The sequence below is a fragment of the Protopterus annectens genome, chromosome 3.part0 (assembly GCF_019279795.1).
Source record: "Protopterus annectens isolate FY-2018-M chromosome 3.part0, PAN1.0, whole genome shotgun sequence".
Classification (NCBI taxonomy): Eukaryota; Metazoa; Chordata; order Ceratodontiformes; family Protopteridae; genus Protopterus; species Protopterus annectens.
The window spans coordinates 1,899,895,544-1,899,918,747 of record NC_056731.1 but is presented as its reverse complement, the minus strand read 5'-3'; the positions used below and the strand labels follow the sequence as shown (position 1 = coordinate 1,899,918,747).

Here is a 23,204-nt window from a genome sequence, read left to right as displayed (position 1 = left end):
AGGCCTCTTGTCAGGAGGGGGATGGGATCCCCTGATCAAGGTAATCAGGTCTTCGGCCATTTTGAGCATCTGTTTTTTAGGCATGGTGGTCTGTCCAGGAGAATGCTGTACTTGTGTCTTTGTCTTTAGAACTGCTTTAGTCTTTGCTTTGGAAGCTGAAGTAGGCTTTACATATAACTGTGTAGGTCTGAAAACACCCTCAGAAGCCAATGCCTGCTCAGCTGCTCCAGACCCATCTGAGGGAATAGTTTCCGAGTGTCCAATACCTTGAGTATCCAGAGGCCTAGCTGGCTCCATGTGGGAGTCATCAGTGGCCTGTGACTCTGAGGTAGCGGGTGCCAGGGGCTGCGAATGTGCCTCACTGAGAACCGGCGACTGGCTTAACGGAAGCCTCGTCGTCGGTTTTGGACCTCGGATGCCTGTCCTTTTCTGTTTCCTTGCGCTTTTTATAAACTCTGGCCATAGATTCAATTATATAATGCCATCGGAACAGCCGATGACCAAAGTAATGAAAGGCAAAATCGTACCGACGCTTAATAGTGTGTTGGTTAAATCTAGCACAAAACCGACAGCAACGTTGTGATCAGGGCCTAGGCAAGGAATACAGTAAGAATGAAAATCCTTATGAGGTATTTGCTTCCCACAAGAAATACAATTGTTAACTTTTTCTGACATAGGACTGGAGCAAGAAAAAAGTTTCCCCAATGGGGTACTTAGCTTTAATGAAAATTTCGGATCTGAAATTCATATTTGAAAATCTCAGGAGTCAGCCGACCGGCACTTGCGAACTGCTTTTGCTTCGGGCACCGCGCGGCAAGAAAGACTGGAGAAAATGGCGTCGGCTGCATCTTTTATACCCCTGGTGTCAGGGAAGAGGCGACGGCAACCGACGCTGGACCTAGACTTTGGAATTCAGGCCGACTGCGGGTAGCCTGCCAGCAGGGTAACCCAAGTGTAATGACTGCAACAGTGAAACACGAACATCCACTGATTTTTTCAACAACCTGGGATTTGAACTTGTTTGTTGAGGATTAGGGAACTGATTGTGAGCAGAAGCCCTAGTTTGTTTTGTTTATCTATGTCAAGGTATTGGATTATGTTTGGCTGCTCACATTGTAGGTCTAGGCACATAAGTCACTTTAATAAATGTGTTTGGGAGTGGAGAAGTAAAATCATTAGTTATGATACTGATGGAGTATAGAATAAAGGTATGGAGTAAACAAAGGAAGCGTGAATGACTGTCAAAAAGAACTGCTAGTTTGTAATGTCAAGAGACCATACAACAAATCATTATTTGTATGCTTTGCTCACATTGACAGTCAGAGATACTGCAGATATAACAAAAGCCTGGAACATGTTGCACAGAAAGAGGGTATATGGTAAATTTTTGAATTCAATGTATATAAAAATTATAAATATGACAGAAATAATAAATGTTTTGGGGTGTTCATATGCATGTGCTGAATGAAATAAATGGAGTTTGGATGAAAAAAGGTGAAAAGGGAGAATGGAAGGGTTACTTGTTTGGTATATTGCCTATAAACTATCTTTATAATATGCTGCTGTGTCTGTGTTTATATTGTATTCATTCTTCTTTTGTGTTTTAACTTTTTTTAGATGTTTCAGGCATTGGCTGAAATTTTTCCAATTTGTGTCAAATAATTTGCTAGTTAACAAGTGAATAAACTCAATTTAGAAACATAAATGCTGTTAATACTATAGCAAGTAAATGAAATAAATCTGGTTTTGAGGCTGTAATAACAATCAGGGGATCCCTTGTTAGTGTTACAGGAAGTAGATTATAAGATGAAAGTAAAGAGAAGGAATGTGGCAGGCTTAATAAAACTTATTAGCTGTTGCAAAATGAGTATCTCTTGGAGTATATTCTGATAAAAGGAATTCATACTTATAATAAAGAATGTTGTGATATTCAGATTCATAAATAAATAATATTAAAACACATACATAAACACTCACACATGCCAGCTTTGCTGTTGCTATTTTATTATATTTTTATACTTTAGATACAAACTGTATCAAAACAAAAATACATTTTAGCAGAAAAAGAGTAGAGTAAATTGCATTACTAAATGGCAGATTATCCTTCGATAAATGTAAACAATAGCAGTCATGGTATTTGATGATGTTCATTTAAATCACTCAAAAAACTGCACCAGTATTTCATAATCAGATCTTGTATTATAAATCCTATACTGGTATGTTATTGATTTGCTTCTTCAGATGACAATGATGGTAGTTTATCAAGTGCACCAATATCTGTAAAACAAATAAAAAGCTGATGAAAAATAATTGTATAATTTACGAAAGTTGCTGTAAAACAAAACCATTTTGATTATTTTTTTTCTTGAACTGTATATTAAGTTTCCATATTTTATACAACTCATGACAACTGTTCTGGGTATTTCTGTATACGTATTGGTATGAGCTGTCAGATTTTTTTATAGTCAGCAGTGAGGAAACACTGTAAAAAGTCTTATAAATCTTAGTTCAGAGTTACAGGAATTGCAAATAACCATAGTTTATGTAACAAACAAATACCAGGAATACTAATTTAAGGTCACTAAAAATTCCATTTTCATGAGTCAAAACTCTAGGAATTGCACTTGTGATTTTTTAAAGTAATTTCCAGTCATTGTAATAATCCCATTACAGTTTTTTTAGTCTCTGTATATGCCTAGTTAAATCGGATTCTAAGTATAGAATAATCAATACAGCATGCAACAGTTTCACAAGTAGTAAAATAAAAACAAATTTAACTATGGGGAATTAGTATTATGGTTTAAAATGACAAATTCCATGAAATGGTGTGCTTTCCAGTACTCACCCCATTTTTTAGAATGTTATAGTATTTCCAAGTGTTCACGAACATAACTGTTTGAAGAATGCATCTGTCTGTCTCCTATGTGAGTCTTATAGAGTGAAATTCTAATGAGATGTTAGCATAAGTTAAAATGATCAGGCCTTACAGTTTTCAATGAACATTATCTCAGTAATTGTTGGATCAAACACCATAGCCCAGCCCAATCATCCAAAGACCTCTTGAATGTTGCTAGACTATTTGCACTTAATGATATATTCCTTTAATTTATTTCATAATTGTGCCATCTTATTTGTTAAATAACAAGTTGTATTATTTTTATTACATAACTATAAATTATGATGTTTATACATCCTGGGATTATTATATACTTCAAAACCCAACAAAGACTGAAGACAAGAGTCACTAAATACCTTGTAAGCAAATAAAAGTCGATTCCTGCTATATGAAATACCTGCTAAAAACACATCTCTCCTTATAGCATATCTGCTTAATATCAGGTATTTGTTTTTAAATTTACATTGTACTGATGCTATGCAGTTAAGCTGTCTATTATTATGGGTACAGAACACTACATTGTGTTCCAAAATTGGTTTGATATATATCTTAAATAAACTAGCTAAGACTGTACTATCTCTCATTTTGTAACATTTTTGATAGAATCAAACCCATCTGCTAAAAGCCTTATTACAGACTGCTCTCACATGATTTTCAAAACAAAAAGAGGAGTCAATTAGTATACCAAGTTCCTTATAGTCACTAACTTCCAATAAATCAAATGTAGACTGTAATAGATCTCCTTAAATTTCTTTACCAAAATGCATGACATCAGACTTTTTCTCACTAAATGAGAAAACAGCTGTACTAGCCCACTGAACATTTTACTGTGGATTTACAAGTACCCTACTAACCACGCATCTTGTGTTTCTTTTTTATAGTGAGTTTTATGTTGATTATACCTCATCTCTGTCTTATTAAAATATATTTTTGTCTATGCTTTTTCCTTCCTGTACTACCTTACTCATGTGTGCTAAGCTTAATACTACCCTGCCACTAATCCCAACCCTACACATTAGGATACTAAAATAACAGCTGTGTAAGTAATTGTACCACAAAAATAGATGTTTGAATGATTACTGTTGTAGCAGCCTAAGCTATATGGGTTATGTTTCACAGGGTATAGCATCTGGTCAGCTTCTAAAGCTTCAAGGCACCTCCAACAAGCCCAAACCAATGGACAGCTTTAGCTGAACTGACTGAAAATAAAGGTTTTGGCTCCACGCCCTTTAAAGCTTTCATGAACACTGGGAGAGGGAGGCGGAGTTCTGAAAGGACATTGCTAGGAACAATAAAAAAATATCCTGGCATAAAAAAAAACACCAAAAACAAAGGTAATGATCACTGCTGAAGTATACTAAGCTTTATGAGAATATTTACACTGCTTAAAACAGTTTGGAGGTGGAAGGAGAAGGGTCCAGGTGCTCCTCGACGTCCTAGCAAAGTCTGATCTAGACCTGAAGAAGGTATCTAGTTGAAGTGCTTTGTAAAAGTATGTACAGAGGACTAAGTTGCTTCTTCTTGAATACTTCTACAGTTCAACCCTTTTTCAAAAAAATCATAGATGAAACCAAGGCCCTGGTAGAATATACCTTGACTCTGTCTGGAATAGTTTTGTTATAGTGGGAATAAAAAAGTGAATATCCCAAGACAACAATTTGAAAATAGTCTGCTTTGACACAGGTTGTCCCTTCTTTTTACCTTCATAACAAGTGAACAACTTAATTGGAAGTTCTGAAATATTTTGTCACGGTAGTACCTGAGTTATCTGTGGCCATCCAAAGGAGGAAGTATCTTTTCGCCCATATTTTGTGGTTCAGGGAAAAACAAATGGAGATAAACAGTTTGGCTTGCAATAAACTCAGATGCCACTTAGCCCAGTACCTACCTGTGAACCTATCTGCCCAAAGGCATATATTAGCCCAGTCACATTGTGCGGTATTCACTGCCCCTTTGGTTAGTTCCCTAGGCCCTTGATCTAGCAGCTAGTACCCTTGGCCCCTATCTAGTAGAACTGTTGGTATGATCCTTGGTGTGAACTTTCTGTTACCCTTCCACTCGTCAAGGTTCCTCTTGAAGAGTGATAGTGAGGGGCTCTGTCTTATGTAGATCGGGACCTTATTCCATAGCAAGGGAAGTCTTTGAGAAGGGAATCTATCCCTCCAGCATGTTCTATTCATTGTTGTGCTGAGGTTTATATCCCTAGAGTGTGTAGCTCGAGTAGATTTGGTTTTGCTAAGATGGAGCATGTTCAACAGTTCTGGGCTGGACATGGCTCTGTATGTTAGACAGAGATCGCCTCTGAGAAGGCGGTATGCAACAAAGAAAAGCCTTAGTTTTTTCAATCGTGCTGCATAGGGCAACTGTTTCAGGCCAGTAATCCTCTTAGTGAGGTACCTTTGTGGTCTCTCCAGCTGCTGGAGATGCCTAGCCAGGTACATTCCAATTGGTGCATTGTACTCAATAATGGGTCTGAAGAGGGAAGAGTAGAGGGACACCACTACATCCTTAGATCTTGATGCGAACCCTTTCGTAATCAGATGGGTCACATAGAAGGATCCTCTAACCACCTTGGCAACATGGCTATCAAAGGAAAGCTGACTATCTACTTGGGTCCCTAGATCCCTTATTACTACTTCAGATTTCAGGGGGTTACCTCCTATGTGGTAGTTCGTGGGTACACTGTTTTTTCCAAAGGGGATTACTACGCATTTTTTAGCATTTAGCTTGAGATCATGGCTTTGACACCATGCATCAGTCTCATTAAGGCCCTTCTGGAGGATATCCATGTCGGACTTAGACTCTATTATAGCACCCAGTTTGCAGTGGTCCGCAAACTTGGTCAGCCACAGCCCTTCAGTGCTTGCCTGTACTTCTGAGAAGTATATGCCAAACAGGAGGGGCCCCAGGACAGAGCCCTGAGGCATACCGCTCGTTACTGGTCTGGATTCGGACATAGATCCCGCTACTTTTACTTTGTGGGATCTGTCTGAGAGCCAGTTTGCGATCCATCTTGTGACGTAAGGGTTTATGCCCAGGTTGGTGAATTTATCAATAATACCCGAATGGGGAATGGTGCCAAATGCTTTAGCAATGTCAAGGTAAGCTTTGTGTACCTCCTTTCCCTTATCTATAGCCTGAGTAACTGTCTCAAAGAAGTCCATCAGGTTCAGGAGGCATGATTTGCCCTTGACGAAGCCGAACTGTGTGGGGTCAAGTGTTTGGAGGTTCCCATTCTCTCCATTTATGAGTTCCATAATGATTCGCTCCATTGCCTTACATATCAGACTGGTCAGGCTTATTGGTCGGTAGTTCCCAGGGTCGGTTGTGGGCCAACCCATGTGCAGCCGAACCACCGTTGCTGTGCGCCATTCTATGGGCACATATTCTGTCGAGAGGCTGAGACTGAACAGGGTATTCAGATGCGGGGTTAATTTATTTTGGATCTCGCGTATGACACAGCCTGGGACACCATCTGGTCCCATGGAGGCAGTGTTTTTAGCTTTAGATAGAGCCTTATTAACCAACGTATCAGTAATAATTGGAGTTACACAATCCCCTGGAATAGTAATGGGCCCTGTAGGTGGTGAGGGGGAGGGGAATTTGCACTGAACCTATCAGCCAAGATGTTGGCAATGTTAGTGAAGTCAGTGTATTTTGTTCCATTTTGTAAAAGCTCAGAACAGACCTGAGCGTTGCCATTTAGGTTTTTGACGTAACCATAGAAGGCCTTATGGTTATCCTTGGCAACTTTCTTTTCGAAATTGGCTTTAGTTGTCTTGATGAGGGCCCTCAATTTCTTAATAATGCTGATCAGGGATGATTTTTCTACTTGAGATTTGGCCTTTTTTTTGTATAAGTCTCCTCCTTTTATTGTATAGTTTGCTTATGGCCGGGGTCCACCAGACTGGTTTCTTCTTGCTTGTGGAAGGAGTCTTGGTTTTATTTGGCATAACACGGTCCATGCAATCCTGAAGATGTATATAAAGTGCCTTGGTGTAGGATTTTGTATCCTGGATATCATTATCCTTCTGCAAGGGAATAGTGAAACTTTCCACTTCTGACGCAAGTAGTTTGAAGTTTGCTTTGGAAAGGTTTTTTATGATGTTTTCTTTGACTGGGGGAGGTGGAGGGGTGAGAACGTCCAGGATTATCAGTTTGTTGTCTGATCTGACCAGAGAGGGAGTGATAAAGGGTGTGGTACAATGGGCGCCCATATTTGTGATGACTAAATCCAATTATGTTGTCCCCTCTAGTGGGAGAACATACCAGTTGTTCAAGGGCATTTGAATTTATAAATTCTATGAACCACTGGGCATAGGAGTTAGAACTTTGGTAGTTTGCCCAGTCTATACCAGGGTAGTTGAAATCACCCAAAATTATGGTGTTGGGTAGGACCTTTATATTTTCCAATGCCTCAAGGAATGCTGAGTGAGCATCTTGGGACATGGTGGGCAATCTATAACAGGCTACGACTTGAAATGAGGTTTTGCCTGCTGATAGTTGCGCATGGATGATCTGTGGAGCATCATCCTGCACCACTAACCTGGAGATGTGGGTATCCTTGATGAATATGGATACACCTCCGCTCTTTGTACTGCGATCCGGTAACTGAAGCTGGAAGGTATGATATGAATTGTAACCTGGTAGTGCTGGGGTGCTCTCTGGAGCCTTGAACCAGGTTTCCGTCACTGTACAAACATCGATTTTCTCCATACTGAGGAGTGCCTCGAGTGTGTGCATTTTGAGGTTGAGACTTGTGGCGTTGAGTAGTATTACTCTTAGTTTTTGGTTACCTGTGCTGGTTACGGTGGTTGTTTTGTCCCTTGAGCCTTGCCTAAAAAAGGCACTATGGGGATGGCAAGAGCCTTGGCCAGTATTTGAAAGCCTAGGGGTGACAGGTGCAAACCATCTCTGGCGAAACAGCGAGGCTTGTCTATCATGTCATCCCAGGCAGACAGACACTGGATCCCCTTAGAATGACACCAGAAGCTTAGCCAGTTGTTGAAATTGATCATTTTGTCTTTGTATTGTGGTATCATTCTAGGTGAAGGTAGTATGCTACTCAAGGTCAAGGTCATACCAGCTTGGACTACATGACCAGAGACCTCCTCAATGTCTCTTTTCATGTAGTCCAGGGAAGTACGTCTGAAATCATTCACACCAACATGTACAATGACAGCGTCATACTTGTACTTGTTCTGGAGTGAGTGACCTAAGTGCCTGTGTTATGTGGCGGATCCTAGCACCTGACAGGCAGCTGACCGTAACCTTCTCCTTGTTCAGCCTTGTCATTGGAACATCTGTGTGCCTTACTATAGAGTCTCATATTACTAGCATGTTTGGTATGGTGTTTTGCCTTTGGGGCTGTCGTGAGGCACACTGCTGAGGTGAATTATGTGTTTTCTGGCTTGTGTTTGGAGGTGGGATAAAAGGACTAGTTGTTAAGGAAACTCTTTCTCTGTGGAGAATCAGAGAAGGTCAACGCAGCATAAAAGCTTGCAACTGAGATACTTTCCTTGCAAAGGTCAGAGCAACCAGTAAAACTATTTTCCATGTTATGAACCTCTTGTCAGACAGATAAACTGGTTCAAGTGGAGCAAGTGTTAGCTTAAGATCCCAAGGAGGAGCCACCAGTCTTCCTGGAGGTCTTTTATGCAATACCCCTTTCATGCCTTGAAAGAGGGGTGGGATCCATGGGCAGGCATGCTGAAATGGCCGACAAATGAACCTTGATAGAGGAGTAAGATGGGCCATAGGAAAGTTACTCACAAATATTTTAAAACCAGAGAAACACTAGCCCTGAATGGATGTTGGCTATGTTCTTGGCACTAACTAGAAAACCTATTCCATTTTCTATTATATACGTTTCTAGATATAGGCGTTCTTGCCTCCATTAGTACCTCCTGCACATACATCCTCAGTATAGAGGTGCCTAAAAGGTATTAAGACTATATTGTCCAGGCAGTCAGTTGAAGTTCTTTGGGGTTGGGTTATATTAAACACCCATGTTCTTGTGGGAGTGGGTCCAGACTGTGAGGAAGACTGTAGCAATTGCCCCTGGCCAATTCCAAAAGAAGGTCGTATCATTGTTGCCTGGTCCAGAAGGGAGTCACCACAATGATCTTGCAGGATTCCTTTTGAATCTTGAGAAGTAGCCCGGATATTAGTGGAAAGGGTAGGAAAGCATACAGAAACATTCTTGTCCAAGAAAAGAAAAAGCAGCTGTCTTTAGGCCTTCTTGCATGGAATCCTGTAGCAGAATTTTGCCATTTGATTGTTTTAGAGAGGAAGCAATAAGGACTACTTAAGGAACTCCTCACAGATGGATCAAATGTTGGAAGACCGCTTGATCTAGTTTCCATTTGTGAGGGTCTACCTTTGTCCTGCTCAACTTGTCTGCCACACTGTTTTTCTCTGACAGACTGCCTCTAGAGCAGTGATGGTAAACCTATGACACACGTGTCAAAGGTGCACACACCATGATGTTTTGGATGACACATCAGCGATCACCAACACTGAAGTTACCAAAGACATGCTTTTGCACTCATTGCTCATGTGAAGTGCACTTAATTATTTTGTGCCAGGAGCTTTTGACATGCCAAACCCAAAACGTTCACCATCATTGCCCTAGAGTGAGATTGGACTGTAAAGCTATATCCCATGATAACATGGTTAGTCTGGATAGGAGGTAAGATATGGTCCCCCCTTGCTTGTTTATGTACCACATCACTGTGCTATTGTATGTTAACAACTTGAAGTGGTCCTGGGACCAAAGCTGATTTAGAGTGCTGAGTGCCTTGATAAGGGCAAACATCTATTTGACATTTATTGTGTTTGTGTCTACATTTATTGTGTTTGTGTCATTTGTTCCTGTCCCAGAGACCTTGCACTTTTATCCTCATTGACAGTGCTCTGCAAGCAAAGTCTGATGCACCTGTGGTCACTTGACTGCTTTAGAATAGGAAGAGAGAAGGGGATACCTGCTTTCATGGATATTTGATGTCTCCACTAAGTGATTTTTCTTCTTACTAATCCCAGAACTGGAATCTGAAAGGATAATGGGTTTTGGTGCTGGGGCCAAAGGACTTCAGATACTACTGTATCTTTCTCATGTGGAGCCTTTCCAGAGGTATCATTAGAATCATAGATGCCATGAGACCCAGAATCATGGAGTATTCCCTTGCAGTGACCAAAGTATGAGTGACAAAAACTCTGTAATACATCTAAATATAGAGCTATTTTTCCTGTGGAAGAAAAGTTCTTTGTACTGAGGTGTCCAACAGTCACCCCAGGAGCACCGTCCATTGCAATGGAGTCAAAAAAGACTTTTGAATGTTCATTTGGAATCCCAGCCTCCATAGGAGAGCTCTCACCCAAGTGAGAGATTCCTGACACTTTGAAAAAGGCTCTGTAAATATAAGCAAGTCATCTGAGTATGGAAAATGTGGATACCCTATAGCCAGCAGTTGGTTATAACTGCAGGAACACTTTGTAAACATTCTCGGAACTGTGGATAACCCAGTGGGTAAGGTAAATAACTGATAATACAGTCCACACATATAGAACTTTAAGAAATACCTGGAGTCTGGAATGTACTGATAAGCATCTTTTAAACCTAAGGCTGCCAAAAAACTCAAATGAGGAAGACGAGGTAACAGGATGTGACATGAAGGCATTTCAAACTTAGGCACTATCACATACTGGTTTAGGAAAGAAAGGTCCAGAACTGGCCTCCACTCATTTTCTTTCTTTGCCACAAGAAATATGCTTGAATAAAAACCCATTCCCAACTGCAAGGAAGGAACAATTTCTATTACCCCATGAGAAAGGTTATGCTGTAGGACAAGAGTGAACAGGTGGGTTTGGTCTGGTAGATGTGAAATAATTTCCTGGAAAGGATGAACTTCTTCCCACTGCCATCAGTAACCTTGCTGAATCAGTCTCAGAATCTCCTTGTCTGACACAATCCATTGCCAAAGAAAGAAAGGAATAAAGAAGTGGAGATGTAGACTTTCTGGGAGGTTTAAGGGGCTGACTTTTGTGACTGTTCTTTCTGGAACCTTTTTGCCATTGTTTTTTAAATGTCTGCATACCAGCATTTTCTCAGACCGTTTGACATGTTTCCAACTTAAAATCTAATTTCCTTAGAAAGTAAATTTAAACAATAAAATAAGATATGGAAGTTTTTCTCCCCAAACGGAAGTTATCAACCTAACAGTGGGACAGCACAAGCCAACTTTTGATCCTTGAAATCCCAAAAAGGAGTGCTGTCTTTAACCACAGGAAAGCTCTTAATGGTTTGGGCTCATTGAACATGCCCTGAAGCTTTGGAAGTTGGCCAGCTGATATATTCTATGAAGGATATAATCCATATATTTTAGGCTAATGCAGCAGGGATCAATATGAAGAACGCCACCTTTTCCCCAACAGAACCACCACACAACGCATGCACACAAACACACACACACACACACACACACACACACAGCACCAATGCCAAAAGTTTTATAAGAAATGAAAGTGTCAGCATTAAATCCCAATCCCACTTACATTAATTTCAGTGACATAATTCTACTACTTGACAAACCTCCTATTTGATCAATTTCACCTAAAAAAGTCATGATGTCATGTAAACTAGATTTAGATCTGATGAAGAACTTTTCAGGGCAAAAGTTCTCATCTGTTTGTTTTTCAATAAAGAAGTTTTGATTTCAAAACAAGTTATAATTGCTTGATTACTCTGAACTGAGCCTGTTTGTAGTGCATGGTTCTTTTTTTCTGATTTTTTTATGATTCACAGCCAGCAGTTTTGTTGGTCAGAAGTACCAGTTTGCCCTGTGGTCCGTACATTCAAACCATTGAAGGTTAAAAGGTTCAAAACACAAAATATCAAACCTCTGAATCTCAGAAAAATAAAATCAAAAAACAAATATGAAACAATTCTGCCCCCCCTGCAAATTATATACATACCAAGTGTGAGGCTGCACAGCCTTTGAGAAAGGGAAAACTCCTAATCCTCCAAAATAATGAATCTCTGCCAAAAGGCTAGTTCGACATTCAAATTTTTTTCCATCAATGAAGTGAATGATGTGTGTGTGTGTGTGTGTGTGTGTGTGTGTGTGTGTGTGTGTGTGTGTGTGTATTTATATATATATATATATATATATATATATATATATATATATTAAAAGTGTTTGTGTGTGTGTCAGAGGTGTAGCTGCTGAATCAATTCCCTGTGCCGATCTAATGAATCAGCACCTTACTCCCTTAGCTTTTCAAGTGCAGCAGCCAATCAGGTCCTGTCTCTGCATCTTGCCACTAACCATGTTTTCATTCATTTTATTTAAAAAAAAAAATGTGTGTTTATTTAAACTGTAACAAACTACTTGCTACAGCTTATATCTTGCACATAACACTACAGAGCTCAGGTTTTAGTTTGCACTGGGGCAGTTGCCCCTCTCAACTTGCGGTAGCTATGCTACTAGTGTGTGTATTTGTGCAAACATATAATACACATACTATACATATGTGATTTTATATATACTGAATCACATTTCACTGGATCACAACTGACTGAAACTTATTGACTGAATCAAGATCAACTGAACATAGTAAAGTAAAGAAGCAGTGATCATCAAAATGAACTGCAAGTTGTTTTTCCTTGGTTATTTGATTAACTAATATGCCTTTGATTAACTAATATGCCTTGGGTATTTCATTTTGTTTTCCAACATTTTTTTACTGTTTTTATACCTGCTGGTTGGATTACAGATTGCAATATTCATTATGACATGTAGCAGTTTGTATACCTGAACACTTGTTGGTCAAGGTGTGTGCTGCAACTGTTTCTGAAAAACTAGCGATTCACAGATGTAGCATGAATCACCACAAGTATTTGCACCATATCTTTCTACCCTACCTCCACCCCCTTTGTTTGCGTCTTTCGGCTTTTCCCAGTTAGGGGTCGCCACAGTGGAACTCTGGTCCGCTAATGATTGATTGTTGATTTTTACGTGCCGAGTTACTAGCCCTGACGCACAACCTTCAACGAAGGTACGCCCATTCACGCATGTCTCCACACAGAAGACGCACTAGCTGAGAATCGAACCGGACGTCTTACTGTGAGGCGACAACGCTACCGCAGCACCACCACCACCCCCTACCCCCCAATATTCAACAAAAAAAAGTTTAAGTTTTGGAAGCCACTTGTTGTTTAGACATACATGTTTACTAATCCAAATACCATAGACAGCAGAAAGGGAGTTTTCTTTTCAGTTACCATGAGAGTTTGTAGCCTGTCAGGTCCAATTACCTAAACATGGGACTGTTAAATGTTGATGAACAATGTAATGTAACAAAGGGTGGAATTGGACATTCTTTGAAAAAAAAACAATACTTTTATAGTATTTTATGGCACTGTAGTAGTCTGCCCTTTTCCTGCTTAATCAATTATATGCTGTTTGACCAGCATCTCAATCCTGAACCCCAAGTGCAGAATTGTACTCCAGACCAGGCTAGAATAGTTTCACCATCCTGTTCACCAGACTACTAATTTTGTGGGAACAGAGCATTTCAATAAAGTATTATTTTTGAAATGTATTTTACTGCTAAAACTTGCATGTGTATTTATTGCTATCATGAGAACAGAAAAGTTGTACTTTAGACATTACTTTATAAAATCATGTGTGACATTTCTTTTTTTTACTCTGAAAGGTTTTTATAGTAGTGTCCCTTAAGGCTTCACTGGTCATTTCATTGAAGAGGCTTGCAAAAGTGTATCCATGTGACAGCGTTTGCTCATTTTTTTATTCATATGGATTTACGAATAGACCAGTATGTCAGCAGGTTTTTATCAACTGGAGGTTGTGGTCAGCCTGTGACTAAGGGTTAACTACTTTCACGAAGTTAATAAGCAGGCAAAAAAAAATGTGCCACACAACCCCAAAATTATTCTATGAATTTATATACAAACTCAGAGCCTGACTCGGCCATTTAAGAGTTTACTTAATCACAGACCTTTTTGCATATTTCAGTTTTGCAAACCAGAGGTCCAACTTTGACTTAAAATTTTTACTGCATTAGAATGTCTGATAAAGATAAAGATTAAGAGTTCAACAGCCTGATGGCTCTAGCCTAGAGAAACATAGCTTTTCGTCTTAATTTAACTTGAGCAAGTTTAACTTGAAAACTGTTGTTTTTTTTTTTTGTCTGAGCACCATGATTAACAAATTCTATTCCCACCATAACTGCTAATAAATCATCCTTCAAACATTTGTAATTGATCTGTCTAGTCAATGTTTTCTGTGTATACTCAAATGACTTCACTTGTTGAATACTGCAAGAACAAAAGAAAAAATGCAGTATTTGATAATAGGATGAACACTAGAAATATATTTCTGTAGAAAATACTTTTGTCCGTATTAGAAAAAAACAAAGTAATATATTTTTATTAGGACCATAGCACTTCCTAATTATGTGTTTAGTATTAACATTGTAGTTAAATGAGGAATCAGTCAAAATACCCAAATCCCTATCCATTTCTGGATGGTTTGCAGATCTGAATATCCAAGGTGTACAGCTGTAGTAAATTCTTTACTCTGAAGTACACAACCATGCATTTGTTGTAATTAAATTTCATACCTTTGGAAAACAACCAACTTATTAGAAAGTTCAAACATTTTTGTATATATTAATGACTCATGATATTAGAAACTGCAATGCTAATCTTCAAATCATCAGCTAACTTACAGAACCATGCATAGAGACAGGGCAGTCTTTCATAAGTAATCCAGAATGTAACGATCCAAAATATGTCTTTGGCAGGGCAATCTTTCATCAATAATCCAAAATATAATGATCCCAAAACTGATCCTTATGGAATACCTTTGAATAAAACCCTGAAATTAGATGATATATCTCTGATCCTTACTCAACTTTCTTGGGCATCCTCACATGGATATTTCTATACTAGTGTAATGTTAAGACATGTTTTTGTAATTGTTTATAAATAAGATATTAAATTATAGACTATAAATAAAGTGAAAAATTTTCAAAAAAAAAGTGCCATTTGTTTGCTTGTAGGTCATGTAGCTTTTATGATCTTAATGCAGATATGAAAACATTGCTAATAAATGTCTTACTAAACATTTATATCTGATAACGTCTTTATGTTACCCATGTTTTAATGTCATAAACAAAACACAGTGTTCTTCTGTTAAGGTATGCCCACTAAACAGGCAGTTCATTTTCAGGGATGACTTGGGAGAATTTGCTGGTTAAGTGACTTATTCAAGGTCACAGACATATCAATCAACCTCTTATATCCAGAATCGGAGACAAATACAGAAATTATCAGATAATCCGGGACAATTTAAAAATATTAGTAGTATTAACTTGCAAAGCTAACAGAATAAGAAAATATGAATTAATAGTATTTTCTAAAGTGAGAAGAAATTTATAAAAATAATTATTGTTATTTATTAAGTATAATATACCACCTTTTCTCCCCAAAATCACCAGTTATAGGAGGGATTAGGTGGGACAGAGCAAACTTTTGAGACAAGATTAGGGATGCCCCTGAAAATCAGGGACAGTTAAGAGGTATGGTCACATATTATGGAAATATGTGTTGAGGGAATCAAACTCTGTACAACAAAAACTACAGCTCACATCCTTATTCCTCAACACTAACTGCCAGACGTTTCTACTAAAACCCAAAGCTTGCACATGCCACCACCATATCACAGTATTGTACTTCATTGTTGCATTATCAATGTGCATATGGAATACGTATTTTTATAGGATTTTGCAAACACTTAATAACTTCAGTATTGTTTTCTCCACTGAACATTTCACAGTGCATGGCTACAATCTGCGTTAATTGTACATAGTACTTTGCTGCTTTAGGCTTTGAAAACACTAACACATAGCTAAACTCTGGAGTATAAGGAAATATCTTATCTTTCAGGATGCACAAGAACTCTGCATTCCTGATAAATATACTTTTCTATGAAGTAATGAGTTAAGAATATATATGTCATTTTACTTTTTATAAACATTATAGTGATTTGCTGTATATCCTAAGCCATGCATGAAAAAGGTCCTTGGACCAGCTTTACTCAGTAAACAACTAATTTAACTAACTAAAAAAAATAAACTGATGGACTGACTAACAAACAAAATTATTATTAAATGATGAGAATGGAGAAATGTGTGAGAATTTTTTTGTACATAGGAATGAGATGTAGTGTTAGGCTGATCAAATTTGTTGCTGTGTTTCCAAAAATATGCAAACATTTTTAAAAAGAAGAAAACAGAAAATAATAAAAAAAAGAAATGCATGATGATATTCATTAATATGAAAATAGTTTTTAGTTTTCCTTTTCAAGTAAGAAAAGAAGACCTTTGTTTCTTAATTGTTATACTCAATTTAAGAAATACAAAAGAAAACTGGTTAACAACAACAGATGTGATCCAGGCTAGAGAAACAAATTGTTATTAGAAGATGGACAGAAAGAGAGATGGTTTGCATTTAGAACATTATTTTAACTTTTTTGATGTATAGCTGTATGGTTTTTCTGGGTACAAGAAGCATTAGATGTAAGGTTAAATTGGTTATTATTATTATTAATAATAATAATAATAATAATAATAATTCTATTTTGTTTATAACATGGAACTTGAGACTAAATCCTGCCAAAAAGAAAATGAGGAGACCTGGAGTGATAGAAGTTATAGCATTTGTTAAGGTTTTGGATATTGTGGTGGTAACACAATGGTGTCGTGAGTAGCACTCTTGTCTTACAGCAAGAGGTTCTCCGTTTCAGTTCTTGGTGGAATTCCTTTCTTTATGGAGACTTCATTGCCTTTCTATGTTTGCATGGGTTTTCTAGGGGTACGTTGATATCTTCACACCTCTCAATGACATACAGTAGGTGAACTGGTGAATCTAAATTATACTTGGGTGTGTCTGCAGCATGTGTGTTATACAGAAGAAGGGTATGAAAATTTATTTCCATTCCCTGTTGTCTAATAAACTCTGTGGATTCTAGCAGCTGTTCACAGGATCACTACAAGAACTAGATGCAATTCATAAGCATGAATGGATGGATACATATGGTGGAGATGGTTGAAAGTATGGAAACAACTATGTGATTAATGAAAATAAGTTTGCAGCATTGTGGTGAGCTTGGGAAGAATCTAAAATAAACCACACCACATCGGTTATCCCACTCCACAAAGAGGGGGCACAGCATACCCGGGAACTACCGCCCCATTAGCCTGACGAGCCTGGTCTGCAAGGCCTTGGAATGTATCATCATGGAACTCATAAACAAAGACATTCGGGTTTGTAAAAGGCAGATCATGTCTCCTAAACCATAGATGAGGGTAAGGTGGGTCCTACAGCCTATCTAGATCTTGCCAAGTTGTTCGACACCATCCCCCCACTCTGGAATTATAGATAAACTCACTAAACTAGGTATAAATTCCTATGTCACAAGATGGGTTGCCAACTGGCATACTGACAGAACCCACACTGTGAAAGTAGCAGACTCCAAATCGGACTTCAGACCAGTGACAAGTGGAGTACCAGAGGGTTCAGTCCTGGGTCCTCTCCTGTTTGGTATCTACTTCTCTGAAGTACAGGCTAACACAGAGGTCTTTGACTAACTAAATTCACAGATGACTGCAAACTAGGAGCCATAATTGAAACTCCTAACGATATGGACATCCTACAAAAGGGCCTCACTGAGACAGATGCCTGGTGTCAAAGCCATGGTCTCAAGCTCAATGCCAAAAAGTGCATTGTCATTCCTTTTGGTAAAAACTCTGTACCCATGAACTACCACATAGGCGGTAGTCTACTTAACACCGAAAGTGTGATAAGAGACCTTGGGACACAGGTGGACAGTAGCCTCTACTTTGATAATCACATCACCACAGTGGTCAGGAAATCTTTCTACATGGCACACCTCATCACAAAAGGTTTCTCATCCAGAAAAAAAAGAGGTCATTGTTCCCCTCTAGTCATCACTCATTAGACCCATTATAGAGTACAATGCCCCTTTTGGTATGTACCTCACAAGACATCTAAAACAACTGGAAAGGCCACAAAAATACCTCACAAAGAGGATTACTGGCCTCAAACAGATGCCTTACTCAGACCGTCTCAAAAAACTCCAGCTTTACTCCGTCGCATATCGCCTACTCAGAGGCGATCTCTGCCTAACATACAAAGCTATGTCTAACCCAGAGCTGTTGGACATGCTCCACTTAAAGAAATCCCAATCCCTCCAAGCTACACGCTCTAGGGACCTAAACCTGGTCACCACAATAAACAGAATATGCTGGAGGGATAGATTCCTGTCCCAGAGACTTCCCATACTCTGGAACAGACTACCGATCTATGTCAAACAGTGCTCCTCATTAGCACTCTTTAGGAAAAATCTTGATGATTGGATGGGTAATAGGAAATTCATCCCGGGGATCACTTCTGTGGTTCTGCTTGACAGGGGAACAGGAAAATAATTTTCTTGGTTGGCGAAAGCCAGGGTACCTTTTTGGCTTGGCTTGTATAGGCCCTAGGGCCAATAGCCTAGTACCTACCCATGAGCCTATGAATAAGGGTTGATTATTTTTGGAGTAGAGTAGTAAGCTTCTTGGGGAAATATATGGTAGGACTCAGTGCTATAACAAGGAAAGCAAGTAAGATACAAAACTGTAGTACAAAAAGCAGCAGAGTGTGAGCATGTTAAAAGATAAGAATTATGGTAAGAATACAGTATTGGCTTAGAAAAATGTGATATTTTCCAGTAGTGTATGTAAATGTGTATGGCAAGGCCATAGTTAGAAATAATCATGAAACAAAGATAAGTTACTACATCTTAGGGAAGGTTATTAAGTGTTTTTAGAATCTTGGTACACTTTTCAGCAAATTTCTGAGTAAATTGGTGTCGGGCTCATCACAGAAAAAAGCTGGGTGAACAGTAAAATACTGCAAAGTATATAAAAATCATTGGGGGGAAAACAGGTAGCACTAAATGGTTAAATGATGTTTAGACTACTTTTTATATCTATTAAATGTATTTTATGGTAGAGTAGTGTAAGGTTTTACTTGCATAATAAAATTACTGAAGGTGGAGGCCATGTATAGTTTAAAATGAAAATGCTAATAGGAAAAACAAAAATGATATTGGGATATAGACTATTCATTTGTTTTTGCTGACCGAAAACCATTTTCAGCAGAGGCCAGAGGAGAAAAGCTTCATCGCAGTACATTTATATTGACAAGTGAATTTCAGACAGTTTGCAGGAAGACAGTTAAATTTCTCAAAAAAAAACAAACAATTACAAGACGAGTATATACAGTAAAGTATTTCCATCAACAAGGAAGTCTGTACAACTCGGATAACTCTACAATCTTGCAGGAAGTGAATGGATTTATATTGTAGAAGGGAAAATTTAAAGAAGTGTAGTGTTCTTACATTTCAGTACAGAAAGGTTTGTAAAGAGTTCAAGAGATATAATGAAGTACGTTATACAATTATGTTGGAGGGGAGATTTTAATATTGTACAGGAGTATGGGATTAGTTGTAGCGAAGATGTCTGTTTGAGATTGGTGTATCTGAAAAGTTTGTAACTTAGGTATACTGGAAATGCATGAGACTATGAATAATGAAATAATTGTTTGCGATATATTTGGTGATGGATGATAAAATATATTATTTTTAAAGTACTTGACTGAGTTATGTAACTATAAAAAAATATGTTGTAAGAAATTTGTTTCAGCTTAAGATTACTTTGTTTTGCATTTTATGTAAGAAACAAACCATTAATTAATCCCAGTGTATGTCTTAATTTAGACTGCATTTATTTTGTAACTTGCCACCTTTTTTGAGGAAAGCATTATTTTCATGATCATTTATAATCTATTTGCAAAAAAAAAATCTTCCTTTTTTATCATGCATTCCTAGGAAGTACATTAATTGAATAATTACTTATGACTTAAAACTCTTATTTTTTGTGGTACTATGAACTACTGTGACTTTATATTGTAAATTATGTTGATAGTTTGTAATATCTCTGATTATTGTTAAGTGCATGGATTACTTAAATTAACACAAATACAGAGCAAACACTTTAGATTAATATACATCTTATTACTGTGTCATGGAATTCATCTAAATACAGCATATATAAATGTGAGTAAATAAGCTATGTTTACCTTTGAGATGCATGTATGTCAAAAATTCAATCACTGTACGCACAGCATTATCATCAGCTAATGTTCTCAGGATGTTACCTAGAAAAAATATGCAATAGCCTGTATCAGTTTTTTTATTCAGAAATCTGTCAGATTGTATTATAATTGATGTTAGTCATGCAGTGCATTTGCAGACATGAAGAAATATTTAAGCAGGACAACAAAATGACTGAAAAAATACTGATGCATATATTTAAAAGAAAGAAGTGCTTCAGAATTTTGCATCTGTTTACTTTTAAACCATAGTTATATTCTTACTTTGCAACATAAACATAGTTGCACATAGCTGTGCACTGATACACTGTTTCCAGAACATTTAAACTCCCGTACATATTTAGACAACAATTGTCATGGCCATAGCACATGTACACATGACATGGAATAGCTTTCAAGTCAAAAAGTATATTGTTTACTACATATTGTACAATCTACTTCCTATATTATTACAGGCAAAATTAAAAGTATCAAAGAAGATATTATGTAAATAAAAGTGGTGAAGAAACAGATTATGCAAAATAGGATAATGGACTATAAAAAAAGGAAATAACAGACTTACACAACAGAATGACTAGATGAAGGTTGATATTTCAAGATGAGGTAACAATGATAACGTTTTTATGAGAGTATGGCATTTGTTCTTCAGATGTTAGATAGTACATGATGGTGGAATGAATCCCAAATGAAAAAGAAAAGCAGGAATAGAGAGCCATTTATGGTTATGGGATTTTGTGTGGAGACTGGCATGTGGGAAGCCACTGATGAAATATGAATGAAGTTTAAAGAAGAAAGAAACATAACGAAGTTTGGGGAGATGAAGAAGTTATGTAAAATGTTTTTATGCACTTCAAAAAAAAGTTAATTAAAAAGAATCTCAGTTTTGGCTACAAAGTTTGGGTTTTTTCTTGCAATGGAAGACACTGTATGTGGTCTATGCCAATGAGATCTAATACTATAAGGCAAGAATAAGATCATATTGTACAAAGTATGCTTGGATAGTGTGAGGGGAGAAAACCTTTAAATCACAGAATGTTTCAGACTTAAAATTATGAGCTACTGCTCATAACTGAAAGGCTGATTCCATTTGTAATTGTTCAATTTCAAAACAACATATAACACTTTAAATGATAGTTTGAAGGTGGCCGAGCCCACAGAATCCTTCATGTTTAATCTACCATAGCACTGACTTTGAAGATACGGTACTTACGTATTATCGCAACCAGATTTTTGCCGTTGCGAAATTCATAATGTTAATGACAAAACAGGTTTATTAAGTTAGAAACTGGAGTGTAAACAAGTAAGTAATAGTGTGGCACACATGGGATGAGGCTGGGAGAGGAATAACTGCCAATTTTTTCAAGTTCTGCCTGACGTGTCTCACTTTGCCGGTGAACTTCACATGGCTGCAGTGCATGACAGATCCTGCCTTCCTTATTACAAGTGCAGGCAAGGTAAATTAACCTGTAGCTTGCCATCTGAATGTTCATGGCCAGCAGTCAAGTTTAATTTCATTCATCAGAATAATTTTAGCTGGCAGTCTGACAGGCATTTGTCCCTAATCTGAAATAAACTATACCAAGACTGGACACGCCTGAAAGTCCTAGTATATTAATATAAGTCACTAAAACAAATAACGCTTACAATCTGAGAGTACACAAGCACTTAAGTCATTTCCTTAGTTGTCCAGAAAGCTTTACCCCTCCGAACTCACCCACAACAGATGATGGATACCAGCAAAGTGAGACACGGCAGGCAGGACTCTAAAAAATTGGAATCATGTTCTTATTATCGGCAACAAGTGTTTGTAAAAGTGTCACTAGTTCTGTTTAAATTAAACATGTGTGGAAATATGGCGAGAAAGGTTCAGTAAATGTTTTTCTCTGCATATGAATATAATTCATGCAGTTAAACCAGCATTACTTTGTGTTGTCTTTCTTTTTTTCTTAAAAGAAAAGGTGCAGAACAACTTTTAACAGTATGCGAGATTTGAAGCGTGCATGTATAATGCACGCCAAACAGAAGATTTGTATAAATGTTTTTCCTTCCTGAATGTAATCTAAGGTTATTCTTTATTAGTAATGATGTGAAATAACACCGTACTTTGTTTGTTGCACTCGTTTTCATTCCAGTATGCAAATTTTGCAACTGTGAAAATCTGGTTGCAATAATACGCAAGTACCGAAGATACTTTTGTAAATTAACAAGGGCATGGAGGGGGAGTTAAGCTCATACATGTGATACACTCCATCAGGCTGAATCCATAGAGTCTTACTCCATTCATATAAGTAGATCTGGTTAATCACATTAAGTGACTATTCATTTGTGTTAAGTGCTCAAAAGATTTCATCACAAGTAATGGCTTAATTATAACCATTTCTTTTAATAAAAGGAAATTTTAGGCATGAAATATAGTCTGCCAATGGTAATCCCTGTGCCAAAGCAATTTGCCATATCACCTGTATTGAAAAAAATATATATATAACCTCATTATCCTGAAAGAAAAAAACAGTGTAGGGCAGCTATATCTGACTGGTGTTTATGCAAACCATCTGTATTTATTTTCAGATAATACTCAAGTACCATAACATTCTAGCTTTAGTCATTTAGTTGAAGTTTAAAATAAAGTAGACTCAGATGTTTCACATAAAAACCATCAGATAAAGGTGCCCTACATTTTTCTTTTCAAGGTGGGGAGACTTTATCATTTTCTGTAAGAAAGGGTATTGAAGAAAATACACTTGATTATAATAAATACTAATGACAGTCTACTTTAAGATCCTGTAGTCATGCTAAACTAAATAACAGGATTATATTTAAGCCAGAACTTAGTACATGATCTTGAAAACATTGAGGTACTTAGCTAGACATCTGCAGTAACTAACCAGACTCTTCATATAAAAGAATGTAGTATCTATGGATTTTGTGTGTTGAAATGGAGTGGCAGTGGCTCAGCAAGCTTCATGCTAACCCCTGATGCCAGGAAGATCAGAAGGCTGAGAGTTGTATTCCTTTAAGAAGTTCTTAGATTCTTGTACCATAAATGAC

The 23,204-nt window shown here is 37.6% G+C and overlaps 1 protein-coding gene across 1 annotated transcript in view; it reads right to left on the bottom strand.

Annotated features, from left to right (window-relative positions):
• Positions 1–1,980: 1,980 nt before the first annotated feature.
• Positions 1,981–23,204, bottom strand: part of GAL (galanin and GMAP prepropeptide) — an 80,440-nt gene continuing 59,216 nt past the window's right edge. Inside the window, exons 5-6 of the mRNA XM_044065979.1 lie at positions 20,124–20,201; positions 1,981–2,277 (exon numbers count right to left, since the gene is read on the bottom strand). Of these exons, the coding sequence (XP_043921914.1) occupies positions 2,222–2,277; positions 20,124–20,201 (134 nt within the window). The 3' untranslated portion in view covers positions 1,981–2,221. The remainder of the gene's footprint in view (positions 2,278–20,123; positions 20,202–23,204) is intronic.